At 49.6% G+C, this 27790-nt stretch overlaps 2 protein-coding genes and 1 long non-coding RNA gene across 7 annotated transcripts in view; 2 read left to right on the top strand and 1 right to left on the bottom strand.

The window, feature by feature from the left end:
* Positions 1-3541, top strand: part of USH1C (USH1 protein network component harmonin) — a 47329-nt gene extending 43788 nt beyond the window's left edge. The window contains exons 25-27 of the mRNA XM_045484674.1: positions 430-432; positions 1259-1314; positions 2292-3541. Of these exons, the coding sequence (XP_045340630.1) occupies positions 430-432; positions 1259-1314; positions 2292-2415 (183 nt within the window). The 3' untranslated portion in view covers positions 2416-3541. The remainder of the gene's footprint in view (positions 1-429; positions 433-1258; positions 1315-2291) is intronic.
* A 6979-nt stretch (positions 3542-10520) lies between these two features.
* On the bottom strand, positions 10521-21852 carry LOC123601438. Its single transcript, XR_006714111.1, has 3 exons — positions 21747-21852; positions 14966-15089; positions 10521-12129 (listed from the first exon to the last, which is right to left on the bottom strand). It is a non-coding gene; the product is annotated as an uncharacterized LOC123601438 (long non-coding RNA).
* Positions 21541-27790, top strand: part of ABCC8 (ATP binding cassette subfamily C member 8) — a 77701-nt gene continuing 71451 nt past the window's right edge. For all 5 annotated transcript variants that reach the window (XM_045484671.1, XM_045484669.1, XM_045484673.1 and 2 more), the window contains exons 1-2: positions 21541-21849; positions 23045-23186. In XM_045484671.1, the coding sequence (XP_045340627.1) occupies positions 21702-21849; positions 23045-23186 (290 nt within the window). In that variant the 5' untranslated portion in view covers positions 21541-21701. The remainder of the gene's footprint in view (positions 21850-23044; positions 23187-27790) is intronic.

Raw genomic sequence — 27790 nt, 5'->3', positions numbered from 1 at the left:
GTCTGCCTCCCCTGCCTGCCTGCCTCAAACCCTGACCTCTGCATCCAGGCCTTATAGTCAGGATGCCCCATCCCAGGGTGGGTATCCAGGGTCCCGGAAATTCTTGGGTGACACCCATATAACACATCCAGCCAATGGTCTCAATATGACAAGATGGGATTCAGGAAAATAAATGTCAGTTCTTGGCCTTGAGTCCAAAAAGCAGGTGGCACAAATACAGACTCCAGAAGACCTGGTGTGGCACGGCCTTCTCTAAGTGCACACTGATCAGGAATCAAAGATGCTTGGGGCTACTAGAAAGCATTAAAAGAAGTAGAGGGCCCAAAATGGAGGAGGGTCTGGTGGTAGTCTGTTCTGTGCTCATTAGACAGCCACCTGGGTCAAGGCCACCACATAAGGTTTCCCTGGCTGTGCACTGCACAATCCGAGGGGGTGCCCTCCTACAGACTACAGTGTGGATGGTGCCCTCTCATGTTGTGCAATGCACAACCTGTGCAACTGTATGCAGGCAGCCGAGCCTGAGGTATTAAGTTCAGTGCCGAGGAAGCTGACCAGATGGGCCTGGGACCCACATGAAGGGATATGGAGAAGAGAAGATTCACGGGTAACATGATGACTATCTTTGATTATCTGAAGGGCTACATTAGGGTAGAGGGAGCGGAAGTGTCCTCTGTGTTTCTTAAGGGCAGAACTGGATTGGATGGGGGGAGGTCCTGGGGAGAACTTGCAGTTCACTGGTAGGAGCTATATTGCATGGTAGAGGGGCCCAGTGATACTTCACTTACTTTTTATTGGATACACCCAAGCCGAGAGTGGACAATGATGGCTAAGCCAAGGATGGCAGTGATGCCATTGAGGGGATTCAAGTGTTAGAGTCAGAAAGCTAGGCCTGAAGTTCCCTGATTGGATGTGCATCAGATTGATCTAGGGAGATTGTTAAAAATACTATTTCTCAGGACCTTCCCCAGATTTCCAGGGGCAGGTCTATGAGTCTAGAGTTTTAAGAAATCCCCCAGGTAGATTCTCACATTGCTGCCTGGCTCTGGACCACAGATCAGCATTTGGGAACTTAGTGTCATTCAAGGGCTCATAAACCTTGTGCTCTATGGTTGTGAAGTCCCAGAGATTGGAAGCTTCCCCATGGGAAGAAGCCCCAGCCAGCTGATCTTGAGCCACCAGAAATGGGAATGGAGTGTCAAGGGAAGACATGCTATCAATCCCTGAGCATGCCCCAGAGTCACAGGTCTTCTCCCCACAGGACTGGATCGACCTTGTTGTTGCCGTCTGTCCCCCCAAGGAATATGATGACGAGCTGTAAGTGTATGCGGCCCCTGGCCCTCTGCTTTGTCTTTCTCCTCCTCCAGAATCTTGGCTATCTTCTCCTAGTCTGCCCCCAGCCTTCATCTAGCCTGAAGGATTGGTCCAAGCACACAGCTTCTAGGAGTAATTGATCCTAAAAACTCCCAGGTTAGAGAAAGCCTAGAACGAAGTCACTGTCCCCAAGCATTGTCAGTGCTGCCGCCACGACTGTCTTGTCCAAATTCTTCTTGACATATGGAAAACTGAGGCCCAGAGCTGGTCAAGATCTCAGGCCAAGTGAATGATGAAGCTGGGACAGCCTCAGCATTTCTGATTCCCCACTCAGCACTTCATCCCCTGCACCATCATCAGCTAGTTTCCACATTTCTGTGTCTTTTACTATCTGGTAGTTCTTCCTAGATACGTAACTGCATTTCCTCATGCTGAGTCTCTAAGCAGCCAAGACCACAGGCTTTGGCCCCATCCTGCAGGATCTTCAGGGAGCCTTAGGCCAGTCTCCATCTTGCTCTATGATTCTCTGTATGTCTGTCTCTCGATGTATATGTCCCTTCTCTCTTACCCTGTCCTTTTCTTGCTTCCTCTGTTCCTGACCTGAATCTGTGCTCTCCTCTCTTTTACTGTGTATCCATTTCCCCTCGCTGTCTGTCTGTCTCTCTGCCTCTTTGGTGTCTGGCGTCCATCCTCATCACCTTCCTCCCCCCACCCCTGCACCCCCCCCACACACACACACACACTTATTCCTCACCTCACTGCTTGCCTGTCTTGGTTGTGCCTGTTTGCTTCCTCCGCCCTGCACCGACTGAGTTCTGGGTACGTCTTGGAGAAATCAAGGTCCTGTAACAATTAATTCTGGACCCAAAGCCTAGGCAGGACCCAAGACGGTTGCTAAGTGAAGAGAGAGGTCTGCTGGAGCTCTGCCTGAAAATAACCAAGCCACGTTTTGTGTTTCCTGCTCTGCTCTGTGTATGTAGCTCTTCTCTTCCCTCCTCTGCAGCCGAAAGCCCCCAGCCGGTCCGAAAGTTCCTTGAAGACCGTGCTCCCGTGCATAGACACAGGTTCCTCCTGCAGCTGGAGCCTGGCAGCCCCCCACGGTGAATAGGCAGGCGGGCTACAGGGCCCTGTCTGTCCATGCTGCATGCAGTGGCCATCTGCTGCCGGTGCTGGCAGGTTCTTTGGACTGGCATCTGGAGGGCTGTACAAGGCTCCATCCCTGAAGTGCCATCCAGGCCTGCTGGGGGCCACCCTGGAATTTTGTCCACCTCAAAGACCCTCCCACTCAGGGGGAGCCAAGCAGAGCCCAGTTTGTAGCACACTCGGGACCTGGGTATCCCACTCACCAGAGCCCTTGAGAACAGCCACGGGTGCTATGCAGCACCCATGCAAGCAGGATGGGACAGTGAGCACCATTCTCTACTGGGCACAGACAGTGCCTGATGGGCTGGGTGAGCCCAGAGGAAGTGCAGCCTGGATATCCCCCCAGAGGTGTCCTCAGCGAAATGTGCCTCCCTTCCCTGGGAACACCACCCTCTGGGAGCCCCTGCTCTACCAGGCCCCATGCTTGGGCAGAGCCAGGGCAATTAGGAGGCAATTAAGGCTGGTCCAAAGAACCAGGGTTGGCCTATCTGAGCTGTTCATGTCCTGTTGTGACTTGTCATGGCCTGAGCCCTGCTTGGACCAAACTGTCCCCTGTGCCTTCTCTCTCCCTTGGCTCCAGCTCCCTTGACAGTGTCCTCTGTGGAACACTGTGGAGCCCAGTTTGGGGATGGGCTTCCCACTCTGTGAGAGAGCTGTGCTCATGGACAGAGCTGGCAGGTGGCCATGAAACTGGTGTTTGGTGTGGCCTAAGGCCCGCAGCTGGCAGCATATGGGGCAGACTGAGGCCTGGACTTGTTGACTTTTCTGTTACAAGTTTCTCAAAGCATGAGGACCTCACGCTCCCAAGACAGTGGGCCCGCTCTGCCCTGCCTTCTGGGATGGCCTCAGTGGCCCTATGTTTTCTGCCACTTGTCATGTGCTCTTTGTAAGGGACCCCACACTGCCTTCTGGTCCCCTCCTGTCTCATCCCACATATCCCTTCTGACCTCTCCCTGGCCTCGTGTGTTGTGGCTATAGCGTCTGTGGAGCTGTGTGGGGCCTGCTGTGTGCTGCCTGTTGTCAGGCCCTGCCCTGGGCTGCGTGTGCACCCACAAGGCCTGCATCCGCCTGGTCTGCTTCTTCTTCCCCACAGGACCTTCTTCTGAAGTCCAGAAGGAGAAACCAAATTCACCCCTTGAAGCCAGCGAGCTCTGGACTCACCCTCCTGAACACAAAGCCTGGAACCAGCCTTGAGAGATGCCAGCCTACAGGCACCCTGGAAACCTGCAGCCAGCACCCAGGGATTTCAGACTCCCACTGGCCCTAAAGTAGGGCTCTGTAAGGAACCCTGCAGGCCACTCTGATGCCCACCTTGGAGGGAGGAAGAAGCTGTTCTGAAGAGGGCCCCTGGGATCCAGACTCTCATTTCTTGCTTCCAGCCCTGTGAATTTGGTTTCTCCCACCCTGGGAGACTACCCCCTTGAATTTGAACAGGCCCTGACTCCTGGGTTTCTTTCCCCTCCCTCTCCTCTTACTTCTGCTAATTGCTGCCACAAATCTTCCTCTGAACTCATTAACAAAATAAACTGTTTTATTTTCCAGCTTCCAGAAGTGAGTGTGGATTGGGGCAGCAGATTCAAAACTCTCAAATTGAAAAAAAAAAGTACAAAAACAAACAAAACGTAAGGTCTTGGCCCTTATTCAAGAGTAGGAGACAGGACCCAGCTCTGGAATCTGGGTCTGACATGAAGGACATGATCAAATGGCCACTGGCTGGCTTTGAGCAAGGGGGGCTGGGGCAGCAGGAGATGGGCTGGTCTGGGCTTTATGTCTCCTCAGAGAAAGATGGCGGGAAATGAAGCCACGAGATAGGGACTTTGCTCAGTTCCAGAAAGCATAGTTGTAGGCAGGAGTCCCAGAGGATTACCTTTAAGTATGGGATGCCCCAGGTTCACTCAGGGACAGCATGACCACAGCTGCTTCTCCTGAAGTCACTAAGACAGGATGCTAGGGAGGGAGGCAGGGGCAGGGGGCCCATTCTGTCCATGAAATTCCATCCAGTGGAAAATCATGGAAGGAGGCAAGGGCTTGAGGCAGGAGGGTATAATTCCACGGGGTTGGCAGGGGGTAAGTCGAGGCCCCCCTGGTTACAGGGCCCAGGGATGCTCTCAGACTAGCTCCAGGGAAGAGAGGGGTCACCAGGGTACTCCATGACCAGGAGACATGGTGTCCCCAGGTCTCCTGAGAATTGGAAATGGAAGGTGGTTCTGATTCAAGGTGTTTCGGAGCAGCAGCTTTCTCCATTGAGGCCTCCTGTCTCTGCCGCCACTTCCCCTATGTCCTCAGAGCTCAGCTTGAGCTTGGCCATCATCATCTTCCACCTTTTAGCTGTAGCTCCACCAAGCCACATCAGCCGCCCCTCCCCCACCCCAATCTCCATTTCCCAATTCCAGATTCCCCAGGCAGAATCTTATTGGGCCGACTTACCTGAGTGGGTGACCCTGGGGCCAGGGACCAATCCTAGTTCCAATCAGCTGAGGTTGGGCAGGGAGTGGGTCGTGACCCACCCAACATGACTGCTGAGGCAGCAGGGACTATGTGTAGCGAGTCATGTTCAATGGAGGGGGCAGAGAGAAAAAGAGAGAGAGAGAAACTGCTGGCCTTTTTGATCTTAGTGGAGACAAGGCCACAATGACCTCCTAATAGCTGGTTTCCAGAGACAGCAATCACACTGAGGAATTCTCCGTTTTTTCTTAACTGGCCTCTAACCTGGCTCTGGAGACAATTCCAAGATGAAGGTAAAAGGAGGGAGTTCATCTCTGCTGACATCTACTGCATGCTGGGCCTGGGCTCGACCCTGGTGTCTGCCATCTCAAACTGCAATGACTGGAATTGATCCACAGCGCCCCCTGAGGAGCCTAGAGATAACAGCCAACACTTAGATGGCATTGACCTTATGTCACATACTGTTCTAAGCACTAAGTTCTTCTGCTCCCCTTAACTCTATGAGGTAGATACCACTGTTGTCACCAACTCCATTTTATTAAGAGAAGACTGAGGGACGAAGAGGTTAAGTGACTTTTGTTAGGTCACATGGGAGGAGGTAGTGGAGCTGGCATTCCAAACCCCGGCGCTCTTGCTCAAGGGACCGTACCTTTCTCCACTGTATGTTGTATGGGGCCGGGCAACCCTCACTGGAACATATCAAGTTCTAGATTGTTGGCAGAACAATTCTCCCCACACGTGAAGAACAAATCGCGTTTTGCTGTTCGGTGATGATTACTTCCTCTTGTGACCCGCAAATACTGCTGTGGAAACCTTTAGCTTGTTGATGCCTGGGATCTCAAATTCATCTCCCGCTATTCTTAGTTACTGGCACCTTAGAGTGAATGAGTTTATCAGAGCTTATCAGGACTTGATGAGTGACACAATAAAGAGGGCTTTGAGCCCCCGGTGAGAGGAGCAGGGTAGGAAGGTATGCCACTGCGCAGGGTGGGAAGAGACAACAAAGGGAGGCTGGGGACTTGGGTGATCCAAGCCCTAAGCCATAGGTTTGTTTAGAGCAGGGAGGGTGTGTGGGCTACAACGAGCTTCAGCTTCCTTTTTTTACGAGGCCTGACTCCATCTTCATTATCATCAAGCAAATCAATTCTCATGCATTGGAAAGTGGCTCCTTGTTAAACCCAAAGCACTCAGCTCTCCCCAGCAGACAGTGGCATTAACCAGGTAAGAAGTGGGAAGGTCCAGAGGAGGTGTATCGAGGGGGGGCCCTAAAGCAGCTCCCGACCTTCTGTGGGGCCATGAGGAGCTCCGCTGAAGCTAGAGTCCACCAAGGGGACTGGGCCGGACATGAGATTCCGCGTCAGTGTCCAGACAAACCCATCCAGGCCCAGGACCATGCACGGCCTACATTGCTACTTCTGTCCCGGGGCTCTGGCCAGGCAGCCACTAATCACTGATCAAAGGTGGCCCACAAGGGGAACCCCATTTGCCACCTTTGAATCTAACCCGCATCATTGGGTATTTGGGAAAATTGAGGCCAAGGAGGGGATGACTTATCCAGGGTCCGCCTAAGTTGGTGGCACAGCTGCCATTTCTACTACACTGCCCGGTGGGAAAAATAACTAAAAAGGCTGGGAATTCAAGGATGCCTTTTGACTCTGAACTTTTAGCATTTTATCCATCTCATTGAAGTTGCTTCCCACAGCCAGTCCCTGGGGATACTAAGCCGGCTTTGAGCCTCTCACCTCTGCATCTGGAAGTCAGAGTAAAAGGGTCAAGTTTACAGCCTCTATGCTTCCAACACACCCCTTTAGGGCCTGTGCAGGGCTGGGAAGCTGGTTTTCAACCATTCCAGCCTAATTCCCCAGGCTGAGATGTGGATAAGAATCTGTTTCCAGGGTTGAAAGCCCTTTTCTCCTCCTGTCCCTTCTATGACTCTTCCCAGCTCCCTGGGGCCCGGGCTGGCCATGCCTCTGTGAGAACGGGAGGGAGCAGGAATGACCCCCTGGGAAAGTCAGGTGGGGCTGGCAAAGGGAGAGGGCAGAGGGCCAGAGAGCCTGCCATAACTGTCCTCATGGGACCTAGGATTTGCAGCCTACGGACCTACCCACAGGCCTCGGTAGGAGTAAGATTGCTACTAACTTTTAGGTGTTTACTATGTGTCGAGCACTAAGTGTATAGTGATGTTTAATCATTGTAAGACATTGCTAAGAGGTAGACAGACCGTGATGTTCTCTTCACTGAGGATACTGAGGCAGCAATACTTAAGTTACATGTCTGAGGTTAAATAGACAGTAAGTGGCAGAGCCAGGATGCAGACTAGGCTCCAGAAGTCCGTATCATTAACCATCATGCTATACTACCTGATGAGAAAGAAACGACACACGGAATGTGGTTTGGGGAGGATTAGGGAAAAATCCAGTCAGAAAATAATTCCTCTATGCTTCTATCTTCTCTCTGCTTCATGGTGTCCTTCACACTGCAGAATGAACCCGCCAAAACCCGGCTCTCCTTCAAACTCTCCACAGCTGTCCATGCTGTCCTCAGGACAAGGTCACACCCCTCTGCCTGGCATTCAAAGTCCTACATTACCTGACAACTTTTCCACTCTGGTCGTTTGCTACTTGCTTCTTTCACTGCACTCTGGTTTCCAGGGCCGGTCACGTTCTATCACTTCTCTGCGTCTCTGCACATGTTCACTCTACCTTGTCCTCCTCGTGCCCAGGTGAACTCCTATGCATCCTCCAAAGCCCAGGTCAATTGTAAAAGGGGAACACTGGGCCTGGCATCGAATAAGAGCTCAGTCAGGGTGAGCTCCTGCTTCCACCTGAGATGGACCCGTTGGGTTGTGACAGAAATCCAATTCAAGATGATCACGTCAGTGAAAAATCTAAGAGTATTTGATGTCATGTCTGGCTGGATCAAGTGTTAAAGCAGTGACATCAGGAATCTGTTGGACCATCTGAAATTGTCTGGGATCTTCAGAGAAACACACACACACATGAGACACATGAGAGAGAGATTTTAAGGAATTGGTGCACACAATTGTGGGGCTTGGCAAGTCCAAAATCTGCAGGGTAGGCCAGTCGGCTGGAGACCCAGGGAGGAGTTGATGGTGCAGCTCAAGTCCCAAGACAGTCTGAAGGCAGAATTCCCTCTTCCTCAGGGAATATCAGTCTTTTTTCTATTAAGGTTTTCAACTGATTAGATGAAGCCCACCCACATTATGGAGGATAATCTTCTTTACACAAAATCTACGAATTTAAGTTTACTTATTTATTTTGAGAGGGGGGAGGGGCACAGCGAGAGGAAGAAAGAGAATTCCAAGCAGGCTCAGAGCTGTCAGCGCAGAGCCTGACGTGGGGCTCTATCTCACGAATTGTGAGATCATGACCTGAGCAGAAGTCCAGAGTTGGGTGTTTGACTGAGCCACCCAAGCACCCCAAAATCTACTAATTTAAATGTTAATTTCATCTAAAAAATTCCCATACAGCAACATCCAGATATATCTGACCAAATGTCTGGGTGCTGTGACCTAGCCAAGTTGACTCATAAAATTACCCATCATACCATTCCTTGTCTCTACCCTCCTCTGGTTTGCTTCATTCTCAGATGAACTCTTCCCATGTGATGTCAAGATGGCCCCCAGCATTCAAAACATATTCTATAGCTGGTACAACCTCAGTGGAAAAAGCACATTTAGCTAATAGTCTCCACTCAATCCTGAGGTCTCATTCTGGTTAGCTTGACTTGGTGGTAAGGCCTTCTTCCCTAATTGGCCAGGCCTGAGTCACATGTCCACCCATGTAGCCCCACCAGCACCCCAGAGTCTGAGTGAAGGGAAAGAAGGGTTCCAAAAGGAAAATTAGATGGCTGTTCCAGAGGATAGGGAAATAGATCTGGGCAGGCACAAAGCGGAGTCCACTAAGGTCTCCCAAATCTCCCTCTCTCTTGCTCTTTTCCTCCTGTTCTTCCTTTATCTTCTCCCTGTGATCTATTCTAGGAGCAACTGTGGTTCAAGAGGCCAGAACCCTCCCATGGTATGTGGAACCCTCATTAACTCCCAGCTGCCGGGCTGGTTCCTCAGCCACCACCTGGGGACAAGAAATGGAGAAATGAAGGGTCTTCTGTGACCACAGAACTCCCAAGGGCTGAAAAACAGGGATTCCAACACTTGCTTCCCAATGTCCTGGGAAGTAAGAACTGTGTTATTTTATTTTATTTTTTATGTTTCTTTATTTTGAGAGAGAGAGAGAGCGCACACGTATGGGGGAGGAGCAGAGAGAGAAGAGGGAGAATTCCAAGCTGACTCCACACTATCAGCACAGAACCCCTGATGCAGGACACAATATCATGAACTGTGAAGATCATGACCCAAGCCAAACCGTGAGATCATGACCTGAGCCAAAATTAAGAGTCAGATGCTCAACCGACTGACCCACCCAGGTGCCCCGAGAACTGTGTTATTTTAGCTTTACCTCCCTTTCTTCAATTATAAAAGAGATATAAATACTACCTGCTACGTACAATTATACGAATCAAAAGAAATATAGATAAGGTGCTTAGAACCAGTTCTTGGATCCCAAATTACATTAATTTTTTAAAAATCTGGCATAGATGCTATAGAAGAGGAGCTTGGGGCTCATTTTACCCCTCAAGGATGGGGCTTCCCAAAGGTGGGCTCTTTGTTCCTTACTCTGCTTCTGTGCCCCCCCCCCCAACAACTAGAGCAATTGGGAAGAACTATGGCCCCTCTCGAAATGTTAAGTGAAGAAAGCCCTCCATGCACCTTCCCTTTTTAGGTAAGCAGCACCTACTCCCCCAGCAGGCCACCAGCTGAGTGTGTGTGTGTGTGTGTGTGTGTGTGCAGGTTGGGTTTTTAATATGAATCTTTATTAATTTTATCCTGAGTGTGCACAGGAGGTATGCTATAACAGAGACTGATTTCCTATCAATTACTTTATAGTAAATGACAAGTGTGTTGTGCCCCCCTCCTCCTTGGCTCCGGGCCTTACCCCAGGGTGATGTGATGAAAATGAGATGCAAAAATCTCTACATGAGTGGTGGGGCATTCCATAGGCAAGGGATGGAAAACAAGGGATTTTCCCTACGTATAGAAAGGAGAGAGGTGGCCATCCCGCTGCCCTCCAGAAAAAGGAGGGCAGAAAAACTTCATTTCTTTGAGAAGGGATGGAAAGCATCATGGATTCTCACCCTAGACTTTTATTTTTTTTTCAATATATGAAATTTATTGTCAAATTGGTTTCCATGCAACACCCAGTGCTCATCCCAAAAGGTGCCCTCCTCAATACCCATCACCCACCCTCCCCTCCCTCAGCCCTCAGTTTGTTCTCAGTTTTTAAGAGTCTCTTATGCTTTGGCTCTCACCCACTCTAACCTCTTTTTGTTTTTTTTCCTTCCCCTCCCCCATGGGTTTCTGTTAAGTTTCTCAGGATCCACGTAAGAGTGAAAACATATGGTATCTGTCTTTCTCTGTATGGCTTATTTCACTTAGCATCACACTCTCCAGTTCCATCCACGTTGCTACAAAGGGCCAGATTTCGTTCTTTCTCATTGCCACGTAGTACTCCATTGTGTATATAAACCACAATTTCTTTATCCGTTCATCAGTTGATGGACATTTAGGCTCTTTTCCATAATTTGGCTATTGTTGAGAGTGCTGCTATAAACATTGGGGTACAAGTGCCCCTAGGCATCATCTCACCCTAGACTTTTAGAAGGTACACACCTAGGGAGATAAAGCTCTAACCATCCTGGCACCTTAGGGGCTTACCTTAGGGACCTGGTCCCGGCTGTAACACTTTGGCCCTCTTGGGGAGATAAGAGAAGTTTTATTATCTTTTTTTGTTTTAACGTGGTAAAATACACAGAAGATGAGTTTACCATCTTAGCCATTTTAAGTGCACGGTTGACTTATTCAGCACATTCACATTATTGTGCGGCCATCACCACTACCCACTTCCAGAACTCCTTTCCTCTTGCAGACCCAAATCTCTGTGCCCATTACACGATAACTCCCTGTTCTCTCTTCCCCTCAGCCCTTGGCAACCACAACTCTTTCTGCCTCTGAATTTGACTCTAGGTACTTCACCTAAGTGGAATCATGCAGTATTTGTCTTCTTGTGACTGGCTTATTTCACTTAGCATGATTTTCTCAAGGTGTTCCCATGCTGTAGCATATTTCAGAATGTCCTTCCTTTATTCAGGCTGAATCATGCTCCATTGTGTGGATATACCATATTTTGCTTATCCATTCCTCTGTTGATGGATGCTTGAGTTGCTTCCACATTTGGCTGTTGTGAGTAACGTTGCTCCAAACATGGGTGTGCAAATATCTCTTTGAGACTATGTTTTCAATTACTTTGGACACACACCCACAAGTGGAACTGCTGAGTACATCTGATTATCCTTTTGGATAAGAGCAATTATTTGGACAAATGGCTACAGATCTAATTCTCATGGTACATAAAGAGCAAAACGCTTCCAGGGAAAGTAAGAACAAAAATTCCCTGCCTTTATAACTTATACATTTCTGAGTGTCAGGAGGGTAGGGCATTTTGCAAGAGCACTGAGAAATCAAAGAAATTGTATTTCCCCACAGTCCACATGCTGGTCACAGGTGGGCAGGAAATGGAGGTTCTTGGCAAGCATCACAGGCAAGCGATGTAGGCAGTCACCCGAGGAAGTAGAACTTCTCCTCTCTGCCTAGATGCTGCAGAGCTGACCACTCTGGCCACAGACTCTTCTTCAGTCAAGGACAATCCTGAGAACAGCAAGTCAGCTCCGACTCTACTATTAAGGTCCCATCACTTACTTGACAGATATCATGGAGCAAAATTCTAGCTGATGTGGCCCCAAACCCTCAGCATAGTCCAACAGACACCCCTGCAGCAGCCAGTTCCTAATTCGGTGTCCCCAGATGGATTTAGGGAGAGTTTATGAACACCAGCATTTAAATCTCCTTTTGAAGAAGTGATCTAAAGCTTTTATCATTTTCAAAAGTATCTGTGACCCAGAAGAGGCTAAATCCACTCTCATAAAAGGGTGCCAATGAAAACAAAAAGCAAAAATCTTAATAGCAAGGTCTTAGGAACTCCCGAAAGATTGAACAGCGAGCTCCTTTTGTGTAAGCCCTGTATTCACCACAACTAGTAAGGTGCCCAGCACACAGTATGTGCTCAATAAAGACACACCAACAAATGAATGAAGAATCTGTCAAAGACAAAGAAAATGCACCTTAATGATGTAAGTCAATGAGAAAGTTGAATACAACTTACAGACATCAATTTTTCACCTAGCTGAGCAAGCACACAGCTGGTCCATGGGTAAACATTACCACTGATTGATTCTTTCGCTCATTCGTCCACTCATTCATTCATTTAGCAAATATTTATTGAGGTTGAGCACCTGCTCTGTGCCAGAACCAAAGATACATGAGACAGTCTCAGCTCTCAAGCAACCCCCAGCACAGTGGGGCAGGCAGAACCACAAATGAATCATCACAGTACTGGGTGGTAAAGGCAGTGACACGGACTGCACAAGGGGCTGGGAGACCCAAGGCAGGGACCTTTTAGTGGTTGAGCTTGGAGGAGGCTCAGGGAAGGCTTCACCAAGGGAGTGACATTTGAGCCCAGTGCTGAAAGCTGAGAAGCAGGTAGTCAGTGGGTGAGGGAGCCTGTTTTTAGCCTCCATGGCCGGTGCTGGGCACACACAACAGGTCCTCCCTTACTATGGATTGTCAAATGAAGAGTGCCCATCTGTAGGGGAAAAGTCTATGCAGGAAGCTCCTGAGCTAAATTCCAGCACTAGCAACCCAGCCTCCATTATTTTCCACGACTCTTCTCAATGTGCCCCCGCCCAGCAAGACTCACCGGTTCACTCACTGCATCTGGGAAGTCTTGTTCCAACCCTCCCACCTTTACACACTGATATCCCTCCCCAACCAGAGTTACCCCTACTTCTTCACCCACATAGGCTGGACCATCCCTCAAGACCACCTTTTCCCCCAAAGCTTCCAAGAGTCTACCTCTCCAAGATCAGTCACCTTTTTTTTTTTTTTAATAAATGTGTTTATCTTGTTTTCCCAACCAGACTGGAGGCCCCTGAAGGCAGGGACAATCTGTTATTCTTTATCAGGAGACAATGTAGTAGAGAGCAACGGTTCTCAAATATTACACACATCAGAATCACATGGAAGAGTCACTAAAATAAACTTCTAAACTCTACTTCCGGAGTTTCAGATATAGTCAATTTCTAACAAATTCCCAAGTGATGTGGTCCAGGGACTGCACACTCTGAGAACCACTGGTATGAGAAGTACATGGGTTCCACACCCAGCTGAACCCGGATTTCAATCTAGGCTATGCATCTCACTGGCTGTGTGAGTTAGGGCAAGTCCCTTAGCCTCTCTGGGCCTCACTTTCCTAAGGACACAATAATACTTTGCAGGGTTACAAAGGAACCCAGCTGGCACCCAATGGACACCTAACAAATGCCTGTTAATTGATTGGCTAATTGCCTCAGTTACAAATCAAAGCACCCCTTTTTAAAAATGCTTTTTAAGTTTATTTATTTTGAGAAGGGGGGAATTGCAGAGAGGGAGGGAGGGAGAGGGAGAATCCCAAGCAAGCCCACACTGTCAAAGCAGAGCCTGAGATGGGGCTCAATCCCAAGAACTGTGAGATCATGACGTGAGCCAAGATCAAGAGTCAGATGCCAGGGCGCCTGAGTAGCTCAGTCAGTTAAGCATTTGACTTTGGCTCAGGTCATGATCTCACGGTTTGTGAGTTAGAGCCCCACGTGGGGCTCTGTGCTGACAGCTCAGAGCCTGGAGCCTGCTTCGGATTCTGTATCTCCCTCTCTCCCTGACTCTCCCCGACTTGTTCTCTCTCTGTCTCTCTCTCTCTCTCTCTCTCTCTCTCTCAAAAATAAATAAAATGTAAAAAAAAAAAAAAAAGAGTCAGATACCTAACCAACTGAGCCACCCAGGTGCCCCCAAAGCACCCATTTTTGAGCCAGGTTATTTCTCCCAATTAGGGGAGCAAGCAACACCTCAACACTCTCCTCCCCAACTCTTTTCCATCAGGGCCTGACCAGCAGAAGAATTTAATTTGATTTCTCCACTTCCAGTGGAAAAGGTGATGCTTCTCTCCAAACCACTGGGCTCACTTTTTTTTAAACAAAACTTCTCTAGGCTCTGTCCTTTGCCCAAGCCCCAGATCACCCACATCATTAAATGAGCATCTTCTCAAGGACGCACAGACTATCCAGAAAGCTTAAAATTAAATATATTCACCATTTTAAGTTTTTAATACACTCATGTTAGCTAAAAATAGATTTTGACTATGTGGGGCATGAGGGGAGTACTTCAGCAATGTTTCCTTCAAGCACGTAAATGTTAGGTAGTGGCTGTGCGTTTCTGTCTCTCTCATCCCTAACTCTCTCTCCCTCCTTTCCTCCCTCCTGTTCTGGTCTCTGCTTGCCTGAATGGAGAGGTCTTTCATCACCCAAGCACCAGAGAGAAGGGTCTTCCTCCCTCCTCCCTGACAGAATCATAGCCGTAGGCATGACCCACACTTACTTCCATTTATGTGTAGAGATTCACCCGTGCACAAGGAAGTCAGCCATACACATTAAATATAGGCACATGCTCGGGGCGCCTGGGTGGCTCAGTCGGTTAAGCGTCCGACTTCAGCTCAGGTCACGATCTCGCGGTCCGTGAGTTCAAGCCCCGCGTCGGGCTCTGGGCTGATGGCTCAGAGCCTGGAGCCTGCTTCCGATTCTGTGTCTCCCTCTCTCTCTGCCCCTCCCCCATTCATGCTCTGTCTCTCTCTGTCTCAAAAATAAATAAAAAACGTTAAAAAAAATTAAAAATATATATATAGGCACATGCTCAAGCAGCCAAGTCTCAATAAGGACTGTGTGCTTGCTCTACAGACGCCACCGCCAGACAAGTCCCCACGCACCACCTTGCACCCCTTTCCAACTGGATAACTTCCAACGCCCTTTTTTGCCTTCTTTGTTTACCCCACCCCCATCCCCAACTCACCCATTTCTCAGCAGGATGCTCCAAGTAGGAACTGGGCTCTGCTACCCAATTTGCTGGGGGTCCTGGGGCAAATGAGTTTTCCTCTCTGCCTTCTCACTTGAGTAATGACAAATATACCACCTGCCTTAAAGTGAGATGACAATCAAGCCAGATAATGCAGTAAAGGGCGTGGCACCTTGTTCCGGCCCATTTAAGTTTTAGGTAGGAAATCAATTACTAAAAATCAGTAAGCATTGCAGCATTATTTACAATAGCAAAAACATGGAAACAACCTAAGTGTCCATCGATGTATGAATAAAGAAAATGTGGTACACACACACACACACACACACACACACACTCACTCACACAATGGAATATCATTCAGCCATAAAAAGAAGGAAATCCTACCCTTTGTGACAACCTGGATGAAACTTGAGGGCTTCATGCTAAGTTAAATAAGTCAGAGAAAGACAAGTACTATATGATCTCACATGTGGAATCTGAAAAAGCTGAACTCGGGGTGCCTGGGTGGCTCAGTCAGTTAAGCTTGCCGCTTCGGCTGAGGTCATGATCTCAGGGCAGTCCGTGAGTTCAAGCCCCACATTGGGCTCTGTGCTGATAGCTCAGAGCCTAGAGCCTGCTTCGGATTCTAGGCCTCCCTCTTTCTCTGCCCCTCCCCTGCTCGTGCTCCTTCTCTCTCTCTTTCTCTCTCCCCAAAATAAATAAATATTTAAAAATTATTTTAAAAATAAAAAAATTAAAAAGCTGAACTCATAGAAACAGAGAACACATTGGTGGTTACCAGAGGTAGGGGATGGGGAGTGACAGGTGGAGGAAGTGTGTAAAGGTGGTCGAAAGGTAAAAACTGTCCACTATAAGAAAAATTAGTTTTGCTTAGGGAATGTAATATATAGCATAATGACTATAGTTAACAATACTCTATTGTATATTTGAAAGTCGCTAAAAGAGTAGGTCCTAAAAATTCTCATACAAGGAAAATATTGTATGTGAGGTGATGGATGTTAACTATAACTATATAACAATATATACATAGTTGTACCTTATTTTGTACATCCTAAACATATACAATGTTATATGTTAGTTATACCTCAAAAAAACGGGGTACGGGAGAAAGGGGGAAGACATCTTGGGATTTGGGGCAAGAAGCCCTCAGCTGGTCTGAAAATGGAAAAGCTTGCCATGAGGTCTAGTGTGTGCCAGGCTTTCTCACCCTCATGATCCACGAGGAAGGGATTATTCCTCCTCTCTTATAGTCGAACGTCCGGGAGGCAGACTTGCCTAAGCTCACAAGTCTGGTCAGGGGTGGAGCTGGGACCTGAACTTCCCCTCTGTCCAGTGGACAGGAGATGAGATGCCTCGAAGGGGAGGAGGAAGCTGAGACCAAGACAGTTTGTCCAGTGGCACCCACCTCACCTGGCCTCAGCCCCAGCTCTGGCAGGCCCTCCAGGCCCAGGCAGCTGAGGCCTGCTGTGCCTGCCAGAGGGCACCTGTCAGGGGCCAGGCTGTGCCAGAGAGAGGCATCCTTTTTGGTGGAGCCCAGATGGAGATTCTGCTGCAGTGTGGCCTCGGGTGAGGACAGAAGCAGGCCAGCACACCTCATGGGACCCCTGTGATCATTCCCATTGGTCACTAATAGAAGTTGTCTCCAAAGCAAATCACTGCAGGGTCATTTGTGTGCCCGCTTCACCCACAGAAAGAGGCCCCAGTCAGCAGGGCCCCTGGCACCCAAGTCCTCCCATCTGGAGGCAAAATGTGCAGATGGGCAGGTTTCACAGAGAAAAGGCAAAATGTGCAGATGGGCAGGTTTCACAGAGAAAAGGCAAAATGTGCAGATGGGCAGGTTTCCCCAAAGGTCTGTTCTTTGGTGCCCACACTCCCTCCTCAGGAGATAAAGTCTCAGGAGCAGAAGAATCCTCAGTAGCCCCAGCATCCCTTTGGGAAGTGGTTAACAGCACAGTCTTTGAAGTCAAGCACGACTGGATTTGAATCCTTTCTCTACCAATTCCCAGCTGTGTGATCTTGGGAAAAGGGCTTAACTCCTCTGGCCCTCAGTTCTCTGCTAACAGTAACTACTAGGCAGTTACTCTGTGATGTAAAACAGGTAAAGTGTGTGACATGTACTAAGCACACCCAACAGATGTTGGTGAAGCAAAAAGGAGATAATCTTATTCTCTCTCTCTGTGCCGCTCTCCACCATCTGTCCAGAAAGGCAGCAGGTTTGAGGATGGTCAGCAGCTCAGGAAGGGAAATGAGGCATGCTTGAGAAACCCTGAGTGTGTACACAGGCTGACAGCAAATGCTGAAATGCTCTGGAAAAAAAAATGAGGCGTGTGTTTTTTCAGAAAGGCTGTGTGGAAGAAAGGAAGAAGAGATATAAGATATACACAAGGGAGAAGACCTTTGGGGGTAGAGAAATGGTGGAATTTTACTAAGTTTCTTCTGGGAGGTATGGGAATCATGTCTTTCCACCTCCCCTGGAGAGTTTAGTAAAGCCTCCACTTCTAAGCCATGCGATGGGGAGCTGGATATTTGGGGGGATGCAATGAGAGAATTAATGTGACCTCGAGGGGCCTCAAGGATATAGAGCAACCAGGCCATGAATGGAGTTGCCCTTCCGGGTTATGTTATTATAGTGAGCATGATCCTGGACCGAAACTTCAGTGGGCAAGAACAAAAATGTTACTGAATTTCTACTTCAAGCACCCCCTCCAGCAGGCAAGTAGTTAACATGGGGCTTTCTTGACATTTCTTCCCACCTCCCTGCCTGGTTCTGTGGTGCCAAGAGACTTGGGGAGGCTCCATTTTGTTTCTGTAGCAAACATCCACATAAGTACTGCTGAGGGTCCCCTGCATCCTTCAGGCTGGTGGCTGTGCCCTGGGGCAAGGGAAACTTTCTTCAAAATAGTCCTGGTATGGATTTTCTAGCACAATCTACACACAGCCTTTCCCTTGCTGGGTAGCTTTCCCCCCTACCCTGTCCTGCCCAGTATACACACATACACAGCAGGCAGGCAAAGAGGCTGGGCACAGGTTCCCATTCTCAAGAGCTCCCTCCCCTCCCCTCCTCTTGACAATGGGGCAGGATGGAGGTGAAAGAGGAAATGACTTTTCCCGTCCAGGTTCCAGCCCTGACATTTTGTCTATAATTCAATTCTCTCTTTTAGTGATTTTACAGTCTTCTAAGTTTCCCTGCAGACACAGGCTTTGAACACACCAACTGTTTGCTTTCTGCTCTATCTCAGCTTCACAGCCACCTGCCTGAAGGGGGGTGGGGTATGGAGGTGAGGGTGATGATATCTTCTCTACAGATACCCCTATTTTATTCTTACTTGTTGCATAGTATGGATGATAGCATAATTTTTGTTTTTGTTTGTTTTTAACCAGCTCACTGTGGATTGGGATTATTGAAATGGTTAATTTCTTGAAATATCCCCCCATTCTATTATGTCACCATTATTAACCTGATGACCCCCACTGCCATGGTCACTGACACACCTGGTCAGCCAGATAGAGACAAGGAACTAAAGCCTGAACAACATCAGGGCTGGAAGGGACCTTTCTGAAGGTGTGCACCAACCCTTTCCTGGCACAAAGGAGGGGAGGGGCCCTGCCTGCGGTCACACTTACCCAGTACACCAGTGGGCACAAGAATCCAGGTTTCTGAAATCCATCCCAGGTTTTCCATTTTGCCAGAAGGAAGGCTGAGAATTCTCAAAGGGGAATACCCTTGCTGGTAGCAAGCTTTTGGTGCCTGCCCTTCTTCTAGTCCCCTCCCCTCATTCAGAAGCCTGCTACCTTGTTGGAAGTGGGAAAGCAGGAGACCCAGTGCCTCCCCATAGAGACATGCGTAGCTCTGTGTCTCCTTCTGTTGTAGAAATAAATGGTTTCATGTCACACAGGCTGTTCCACATATATGCCTGGGACATCTTTCCATGTCAGAATATATATCCCTACTTTAGTCTCTGGACTGTCTCAGTATTCCACAGTATGGATAATACTATGTTTTTCGTTTGGTTTGTTTTAACCAGCCCTCTACTGATGACCATTTTAATTGTTTCCAAAATTATAATACATACTACAGCAGAAGTCCTTCCATGCCTCCTTGTGCACCTGACTTTTGGAAAGTTACTTTCCAAAGTAACTCTAGCACCTACTTGGTGGGCAGTGCGATGAGCATCCTCTCTATACAGCTAGGTGTAGGAAGGTGGGAATTTGGTCACAGTCGCACAGCAGGCTTGTGCTAGAGATGGCAAACGTGGCACCCTCTTCAGTCCCCAGACCTAACACCTTTAGTCCCAGCTGATGATCCCTTAAGTCCTTTACACTTGGGTCCAGTTTGGATTGAACTTGGCCTTCTGTTTATTTCAAATGGCCCGGAAGACCAAAGTGTGTGGGTTGTGCCAAGCACTGCATGCTGAATGTCAAGGAAGAGAAAGACTACTAGATAACCTTCACTGACTGAGGGAGTCCCATGGGTGGGCCCCTAGAAGATGAAGTAGGCTGGACTATCTTCCTGGTTTACAAAGCATATTTATGCCCATGATCTCATTTTACTCCTCTGGAGTCTGTATTATTATCTTCCTCATTTAGAAAGGAGAAAAATGATGCACAGAATACTAACTTGTCCAACATCACACAAATGAGTAGTAGCAGAGCCAGGACTGGGGACTTGTTCTTTAAAAATTCATATATTATCACCGCTAAAAGGAAAAATAGCGTTCCTGAAAGTGTGAAAAACTGAAATTGCAACTACAAAAATAAAATGGCGACTTTCAAATAGAAAGTTTGAAGAAAAAAAAAAAAAACTTGGAACAACAACAAAAAAGCTTTGAAAAAAAAATCTTGTTAGGTGACCGTGGGCACATCATCTCATCTCTCTGAACCTTCGTTGTCCTGTTTTCACAGAAAGAGAATGGTAGTAACGATAATACTAAGCACGGGAATGGGGGCTAATATATACTTCACTCTGCTCTAATGCAACAGTCGTTTCCAAGTCTGAGCTTCCCCTGCAGACTTGCATTCAAACACACATATTTAATATGGCTATAATAATATAATAAATCTTATAATCCTATGATAACACACGATTTTGTCTCCTAGTTTTTCACGTGACGTCATAAGTTTTTCCCACAGCCTCAAGCAATCCCCTTTTCAGTGGCTATTATCCCCTGGATTAATTAATTCCTGCTGCTGGTGCCAGACAATTTACCGCCACCAAGTTTTCACTAGTTTGGCGGATACTGGAGGAAACCTTTTTTGGCTTCAGAGAGGTTCCAGAAAGTCAGAGACTGAGGCTTTTGGACCCTAAGCTCCTGCCCTCCCCAGGCTGTTCACCCAACCCCACCCGCCCTCTGCCAGGGTGCCTGCTCCTGCCCTCACCTCTTCCAGAGCCTGAGGCAGAGCTGAGGCCTTGCCTGACAGCATCCTAGCGCAGGCGCAGAGAAGCTTCTAGGGAAAAGGCCTGGAAAGAGCTTCCCTTGGTGTCCCCCACCCCCTCCTGAGAACTGTGTATTTATGCTCCATACCTCTAACTCAGAATCCTTTTAAAACTCAACCTAAAATCCCATTTTCCCTTCTTTCTTCTTACGACAAACTTTTTTTTGGTCAGGGACCTGTGGGAATTTCTCCAGAAGTGTGGGAATGCATTGTCTTTTCAATTCCCCCAGGTCCTTTAACTCATCAAGCCTGTTGGTACCAGGTTAAGAATACATCCCAGTTGGAGGGGGCTAGGGGAGGCATTCTCTCTTTCCACCTGTCCTGGCTGCCTCCCACTGTTTTCACTGGGCTTAATTTCATAAGTGCCCCTTTTTCAGTCTTGAGCAGGTACCCATTCACCTGACAGTCACTGGAATGTTCTAATGCATTAGAGGCATGCCTGACAGAGATGAGTGGGGGGCGAAAGAAGGGATCTGAGGAGCTGCGCTCAAATTATGGTTCCTTAACTTTTTGGCAGTGAGACCTTGGCTCAATCATGTAACCTCCCTGAGCCTCTACTGCCTCATCAGGAAAATAGGAAAAATTATAACCCGTACTCAGCCAGAGTGTTGAGAGATCTCTTTTGGGAAAGCGCTGGGTACATTGTAAAGCACCTAAGAGCGCACGGCACCTGGAACCACTTTTGAAAAATATTTGAAGTGTTCCCCAAATCTTCCCTGCTTTTCTTATCTTTGTGGGGTGAGAGCTTGCTCCACTCTGCCCCCACCAGGACCCTCTGATCTAACGACACCCACCCTCGCCAAGCCCAGGTGAACGCACCTCAGCCCAGGGGCAGTGAGCTAGCACTTCAGGCCCGAAAGCGCGCACTCAGCACGGACTCGGATCTTCCTCCTTTGTGCACCCCGCATCCCTCCCACCTAGATTCGAGCGTGCCCACCCACCCAGCCTGCTTCCCCCCTCTCCTGCAGCGCACGCGTGGAGCGGGGCACTCAAAGCGTCCCCAGTACATCTGGGCGCGCAGGCCACCACAGCTGGAACGCCCGGCCGCTCAGGCGCCTGGCCGCCCCCCGGCCCCGCAGGTAGTGGTGCGAGGCGGGGTGGGGGGGGGGGGAGCGGGAGCGCCGGCGGGGCGGGGCCCGCGGGGGTGGGGCGGGGGCCTGACTGCCGGGTCGGACCGCCGAGCCGCGAGGGACAGAGGCGCGGGAGGCGCGTGGAGCCAGCCACAGCCGGAGCCGGTGCCGGAGCCGGAGCCGGAGCCCCAGACCGCGCCCGCGCCCGCGTCCGCGCCCGCGCCGCCATGCCCTTGGCCTTCTGCGGCAGCGAGAACCACTCGGCCGCCTACCGGGTGGACCAGGGCGTCCTCAACAACGGTTGCTTCGTGGACGCGCTCAACGTGGTGCCTCACGTCTTCCTGCTCTTCATCACTTTCCCCATCCTCTTCATCGGTGAGCGCGCGGGGAGCGGCGGAGGAGGGGAGGGCACAGGCGGGAAGGGAGGAGGAGGAGGAGGCGCCGCCGCGCACCACACCGCTCCCTTTCCCCCCTCGGGCCCCGCGACCGACCGGCAGTCGCCTCCCTCCCGGGGTCCCCTGCTCTGTGTTGTATCCCGCGGTCCCCGCACTCGCCGGCCCTGCCATTCCCTCCCTCCCTGAGGTGCACCAAACACAGGACGCTCGTGACTCAGGGGACCCCCAAGTTTTCCACCGCAGAGCCGAAGCTGAAATGGAGAACAGGAAAAGCAGTGTGGGCGCTGGAATGTTTGGGAGGGGTTCGGGCTGTACCCCCAGTAGTACAGTGTAGGGAGACAGGGCACCCTTCCCCCGAGGTACTCTCCCGGTCAGCCGAGGCTGGGCCCAGGGAGAAGGGCAGCCTGGCCTCGGGAGCCGGAATGGAGGCCCTGTGAGCCCCTGTGTGTTTTGGGGCTGCGCCAGACAGTGATCAGTAGCCTCTGCAGGTCCCTGGGGGTCCCACGCTCCCTGGGCGAGGAGAGGCAGGAGCTAGGGACTTGGGTCCTCTCGTCTGCTACTCCATCTGGACCAGCGTCACCGCTTGAAAGCCCTCTGCAAAGTTGGGCACCACCGTTAGGACCATCCTGCGTGCCTTTTCACTGTGGTCCTCTTTGTCTCTCTTCAGAACCTTGAATTTTCCAAGCTGCCTAGAGCTTTGTCAGCTCACAGGGTGTTCCCCCCACCTCCCGCCCCCCGCATCTGCAAAACTTGTTAATGCACTCTAATGTTTTTAAAGGGCAAATTTTAAAATTCATATACAGCTTTTGGGAAGAAAGGAAAGATTGTCACAAAATTAAGAAAGGAAGGATGTGGCAGAGGCAGAGTTGCTAGTTATTGACAATTAGAAATAAGGAAGAAGCATATGTTCTCAAACAAATGGCTTATTTACATGATAATTTGTCATACAAGAGGTTAGTATATAAAATGAGTTCCTGCATAGGAGGGCCTGCATGGGTCCAGGCTTCGCGCTTGGACATTTAGGTCACAGGTACCAGACTCGGGCATTCTCATGCACAGGTGTACAGATGGTTACACTCCCCACTGTGGGCTCAATACCCAAGCACTCTCCTGGGGTTCATGCACCCTCTTCCTGGTGAGCCAGGCTTCCCACCTCTCCATGGCTCTCCTTGCAGGATGGGGCAGTCAAAGCTCCAAGGTACACATCCACCACAGCACATGGCTCCACTTCCCTGGGCACAATCTGCGCTGGATCCTGACCTTCATGCTGCTCTTCGTCCTGGTGTGTGAAATCGCAGAGGGCATCCTGTCTGATGGGTGAGTACTCAGGAGAGTGGATCTGTCCTGAGGTGCTTCCCAGAAGGCCAGAGGAGACCCCAGCTCACCTGTATTCCATGAGACAGTAGCATTTGCTAATAAATCCAGCAACCATTTATCCAACATGTCCTGTTGGCTCTCTGTGCCAGATACTGGACACAAGTGAGACCCAGGCCCTGGCCGCAGGGTAGAGGGAACATGCATCTGCATGCCAAGACCTGGGGGAATAATCCTAGAGCCTATTAGAATGCCGCAACGCCTGTGGAAGATGCCCTGCCTCTTCCTCAAGCTGCTAGAGTTCCCTTCTTGGGAAGAATAAAAATCACTCTTGCTAAAGACCTTCCCTTGGTTCCCAGTTGTTTCCAGGTGCTCAGCCTAGTATCTCGGGTCCTCGCAGTCAGCACCTACCACCGTCTCTAACCTCATTCCCAAGGCCTCCCCTCACCCACCTTTCCTCTGGGCCTCACAGAACACTCCTTACCCCTGTCACAGCACAGATCATACCATATTTTAAGTTTCTGTCTATTTGCAAAACTGTCTCCCCCTGAGTGAGAAAGTCTTTCAGAGTTGGGTTTTATCCATCTTTATAGTCACAGCACAAGGCACATGACAAAGCCGCATAGATATTTATTGACTCCTTAAGAGAAGAAATGAAATAATGGTACAAGTAAGAACTCTGGGAGGAGAGAGGAAGGCAGGACTGGGCAAGCTTCGTGACTGAGGGGCTCCTGAGCTGAGTCTGGAGGTATGACAAGGTCTGACAGCAGAGGAGTTCCGGAGAGGGAGGGCCAGTGAGTCAGGAGGGAGGGGGAATAAAGGCACTGGAAGGAAAGCAGGTTGGGGTGAGAGTAGTGCTTGGGGGCTGGAGCATGAAACACAAGCAGGGGAGTGATGGATGCTGGGGCTTGGAAATCAGGGTGGGGGCCTCTCCAGGAGGGCTTGGAATGCTAGGCCGTGTCTGGGTTGGGTTTTGTCAGCAGTTTGGAACAGAAGAGACACATGGTCAGCACAGCATTTTGGGGTGAGGACCCTGGGAGGTGTCCAGGGCAGCCTGGAGGCAGGGAGAGGCTGGAGGTAGAAACAGCACCTAGGAGGTGATTACAGTAGTCTAGGTGAGAGATGGCAGTGCCAGAAATGGTGTGTCAGCAGCGGGGGTGCAGAAGGAGGAGATGAAGCAGCCATCTCATGGAGGAAGGCTGAGCGACTGCCTGGGTGAGGGGGTGGTGGAGGGTGGAGGGCATGTGGCTAAAATATCAGAAGTCCAACCACTCTGAGCTGGAATCAGACCATGCCCAGATTCCACTCCTGCCAGCCAGCAGCAGGGGGTTGGGATCCCCCAGCCCATACACACTACCTCACTGTCCCACCCCCAGTGTCCCTGCATGCTGGCTCCAGCAGAAGTCTCTGGGACAACTGCTTGCCTTGGGGCTCCTCCTGGTTGTCAGAGTCCCCCAGATGAGCAAGAAGACCGGAATGCTTGCTGCCACATAACTAGCAGGTGACAAGTCCACCTCCCATCCCCCATCCAGATACCCCTTCCAAAGCAGAACAAATGTTCAAAAGGGGAAGGATGCTTTGTGAGCCCCCAGGCCAGAAATTCTCACTGGGTTATAATCAGTGTAGTGGCAGAGAGGAAAACACCCTGCCTGTGGAGGAGGTAGACCTGGGTCATTGGCTGGTGCTTCTGCTGCATATCAGCTACAGGACTTCAGAGCAGTCACTCAGCCTTTCTGGGCCTCACTTTCTCTACCTGTGAAATGATCATAATAATCCCTGCCTTGCCTGCTTCACAGGGCCATGGAGGATGAAATTAGAGTACAGACAGGGTGCAGAAATGGAGTAGCAGAGCACTGGGCAGGTAGTACATCTCCCAGAATGAGGGAGACCAGAATGAACCAGGTCAGGGACTCCCTCCTGCCCGCTGCCAGCAGCCCCTCCTGTGTGGGGCTGCGTCTGTATCCCCTATCTCCCCAGCTCAGTGCAAACTGCCATTTCCTCCCCAGGAGGCAGGCTGGCTCCTGAACTGGACACTTGCCACCTGGTCTTTGCTGGCCTCCATCTGTGGGCCCATACCCCTGGGCAGGCAAGCATGAAGAAAGGACATAGGAAGGGAGCAGACAAGAGCAGAGGCCACAGATCCTGCCCTGTGGCACCCCCAGTCCACCCTGGCCTGGGTTTGCAGACCTACCTGGCAGTCTAGGGGCAGGGGGCAGTGGAGGCTAGTTAAAGCAGTAGTCTTCAAACTCTGGCTTAGTTTAGGGTAAGCCGCATTTAGTGATTAATTAAGGCATCTTAAACCTATAGGGCTTCCTCTCTTCCTTTGGGTTTTGTTTTTGTGTGGAGCTCTGAATTTAGAACACCAAAAGCAGTACAAGTCAGGGAGGAAATACTTTTTTTAGCAATATAACTAGAATGTTTTCCTAGATCACGATACACTGGAAAAAACCCATATATAAAAAACTTTTACCTAATTTCTAACCTAATTCAGTGTATATTATTCAGGAAAGCAGCCAAAGTCTATTTTGTTCAGTTATGTCATGAAATATTTATTTCAGTTATGGTTAATCTTCACCTTATTTACTTATATCAAATGTTTATCATTTCTACCTCTTATTGCAAAAATGAATTTATTTAAACTTATGATATAGGGGCGCCTGGGTGGCGCAGTCGGTTAAGCGTCCGACTTCAGCCAGGTCACGATCTCGCGGTCCGTGAGTTCGAGCCCCGCGTCGGGGCCTGGGCTGACGGCTCAGAGCCTGGAGCCTGTTTCCGATTCTGTGTCTCCCTCTCTCTCTGCCCCTCCCCCGTTCATGCTCTGTCTCTCTCTGTCCCAAAAATAAATAAACGTTGAAAAAAAAATTTTAAACTTATGATATAACATTTAACTTAAAAATGTGTGGAGTATAAGTTTTTTCAAAAACTTATTTCAAGGAATACAAAGGCAGGAGTTTTGAAGACCCCTGCACAGGGTGTTGGCTGCTCCCAGTGACCCCATTAGTGACTGCCTTGTACCTCCTGTATAAATCTTTTGCTGAGAATATCCACTAACTAAGGTTTAAAAAGTATCAACATTTATGGTCTCATTTATTAAGAAATCTGGAGGCCACCTCTCTAGTTGGTTTGGTGACTTAGTGATGTCATCAGAGACCCAGCCTCTTCCCATCTTTCTACTTCATCCTCTGTGTGTCTACCGAATCTTTCCCCATGGTCACAAGATGGCTGCCAAGCTCCGGATATCACTTAGGAAGGCAAGGGCACGGGCACCTGGGTGGCTCAATCGGTTGAGCGGCTGACTTCAGTTCAGGTCATGATCTTGCAGTCTGAGTTTGAGCCCAGCGACAGGCTCTGTGCTGACAGCTCAGAGCCTGGAGCCTACTTCAGATTCTGTGTCTCGCTCTCTCTCTGCCCCTCCCCTGCACGTGCTCTGTCTCTCTCTGTCTCAAAAATAAATAAAACATTTAAAAAAAAATTAAGAAAAAAAAAGGAAGGCAAAGGCAAAGGGGACATGCTCTCATATGTCTCTTCCTTATGCATGATATCTTCCTCTGCAGACTTTCCTTTGCATCTCATTGGTCAGCATTGGGTTATACGGCCACCCTTAGACCAATCACTGGCAAAGGGGTGTGGAATTGCATGGCTGCTTGAACCAATCACCATCCATTCCCTAGGGCTGGGCCCACTGCTGCTAGAACAAACTTGTGGTTCTTTTAGCAAAGCAGGAGGAGAACATGTTATTTGATAAACAGCCCATAGTGCCTCTACACCTATACACTAGTCTTACCACATTACTTAGGGCCCCCTCATGGCTCTCCTCATGTCCTCCCTCCTTCTCTGTTGAACTCTAGTTCCCCCTTCAAAGTCCAGCCTGGTGCCACCTCCTCTGTGAAGTTCTCCTTGGTTGTCCACCTACTCTTGCGCTCTCAACCTTCAGTCCATCTGCAGTATCACTTCCCTAGACTGCCTAGTCAGGAGGTTAGCTCCAAGCATGGTTTCCCTCTCCCCACGGTCAGCTTCTTGAGGGCAGGGATGCTTGGCATGCTGGGTAGAAGGAGCAATGCAAGCAAGAGCAGCATCGAGGCGGGAAGTTGGAGGGGGCCTTCTGGGAATGGAGGGGGGGGGTCTCAAAATGGCCTCAGCAGAAATAACGGGCTGAGCAGTGCTGAAAAAGTGGCTTGAGGCCATATCACCTGGACCTTTGGTGCCAGGCTGAGCAGTGTGGGTTTTGCTTTCTGTAGGAGGGAGCTGTGGAAGGGCACAGTTAGGCCAATTAAGTAATGAGCTTCCTCACCAGTCATGGGGAAGCCTGAAATCTGAGAGAGCTCTGGCTCCCTACAGGTCTTGTCACCAGACCAGAGTCCACCCACCACAGAGACCTCCATGAGTTACAGTGGGGAGGGGATGAGCTGGTATTGGCCTCCATCACCATCCCAAGGGAAGAAACCAAAACTGTGACCTCTTAGCCTCTCTATGCCTCAACTGTAAAATGAGACTAAGAGTACAGACTTCGTGGGATTTCCTGAAGATTAAATGAGTTCATATACATCACGTGCTTAGAACAGTGCCTGGCACAGGGTAAATGCTCAATAAATGTTGACTATCAGTGT

This window comes from Leopardus geoffroyi, chromosome D1 (assembly GCF_018350155.1).
Source record: "Leopardus geoffroyi isolate Oge1 chromosome D1, O.geoffroyi_Oge1_pat1.0, whole genome shotgun sequence".
Taxonomy (NCBI): Eukaryota; Metazoa; Chordata; class Mammalia; order Carnivora; family Felidae; genus Leopardus; species Leopardus geoffroyi.
The sequence above is the reverse complement of the archived record's forward strand: the minus strand, read 5'-3'. Positions and strand labels throughout refer to the sequence as shown.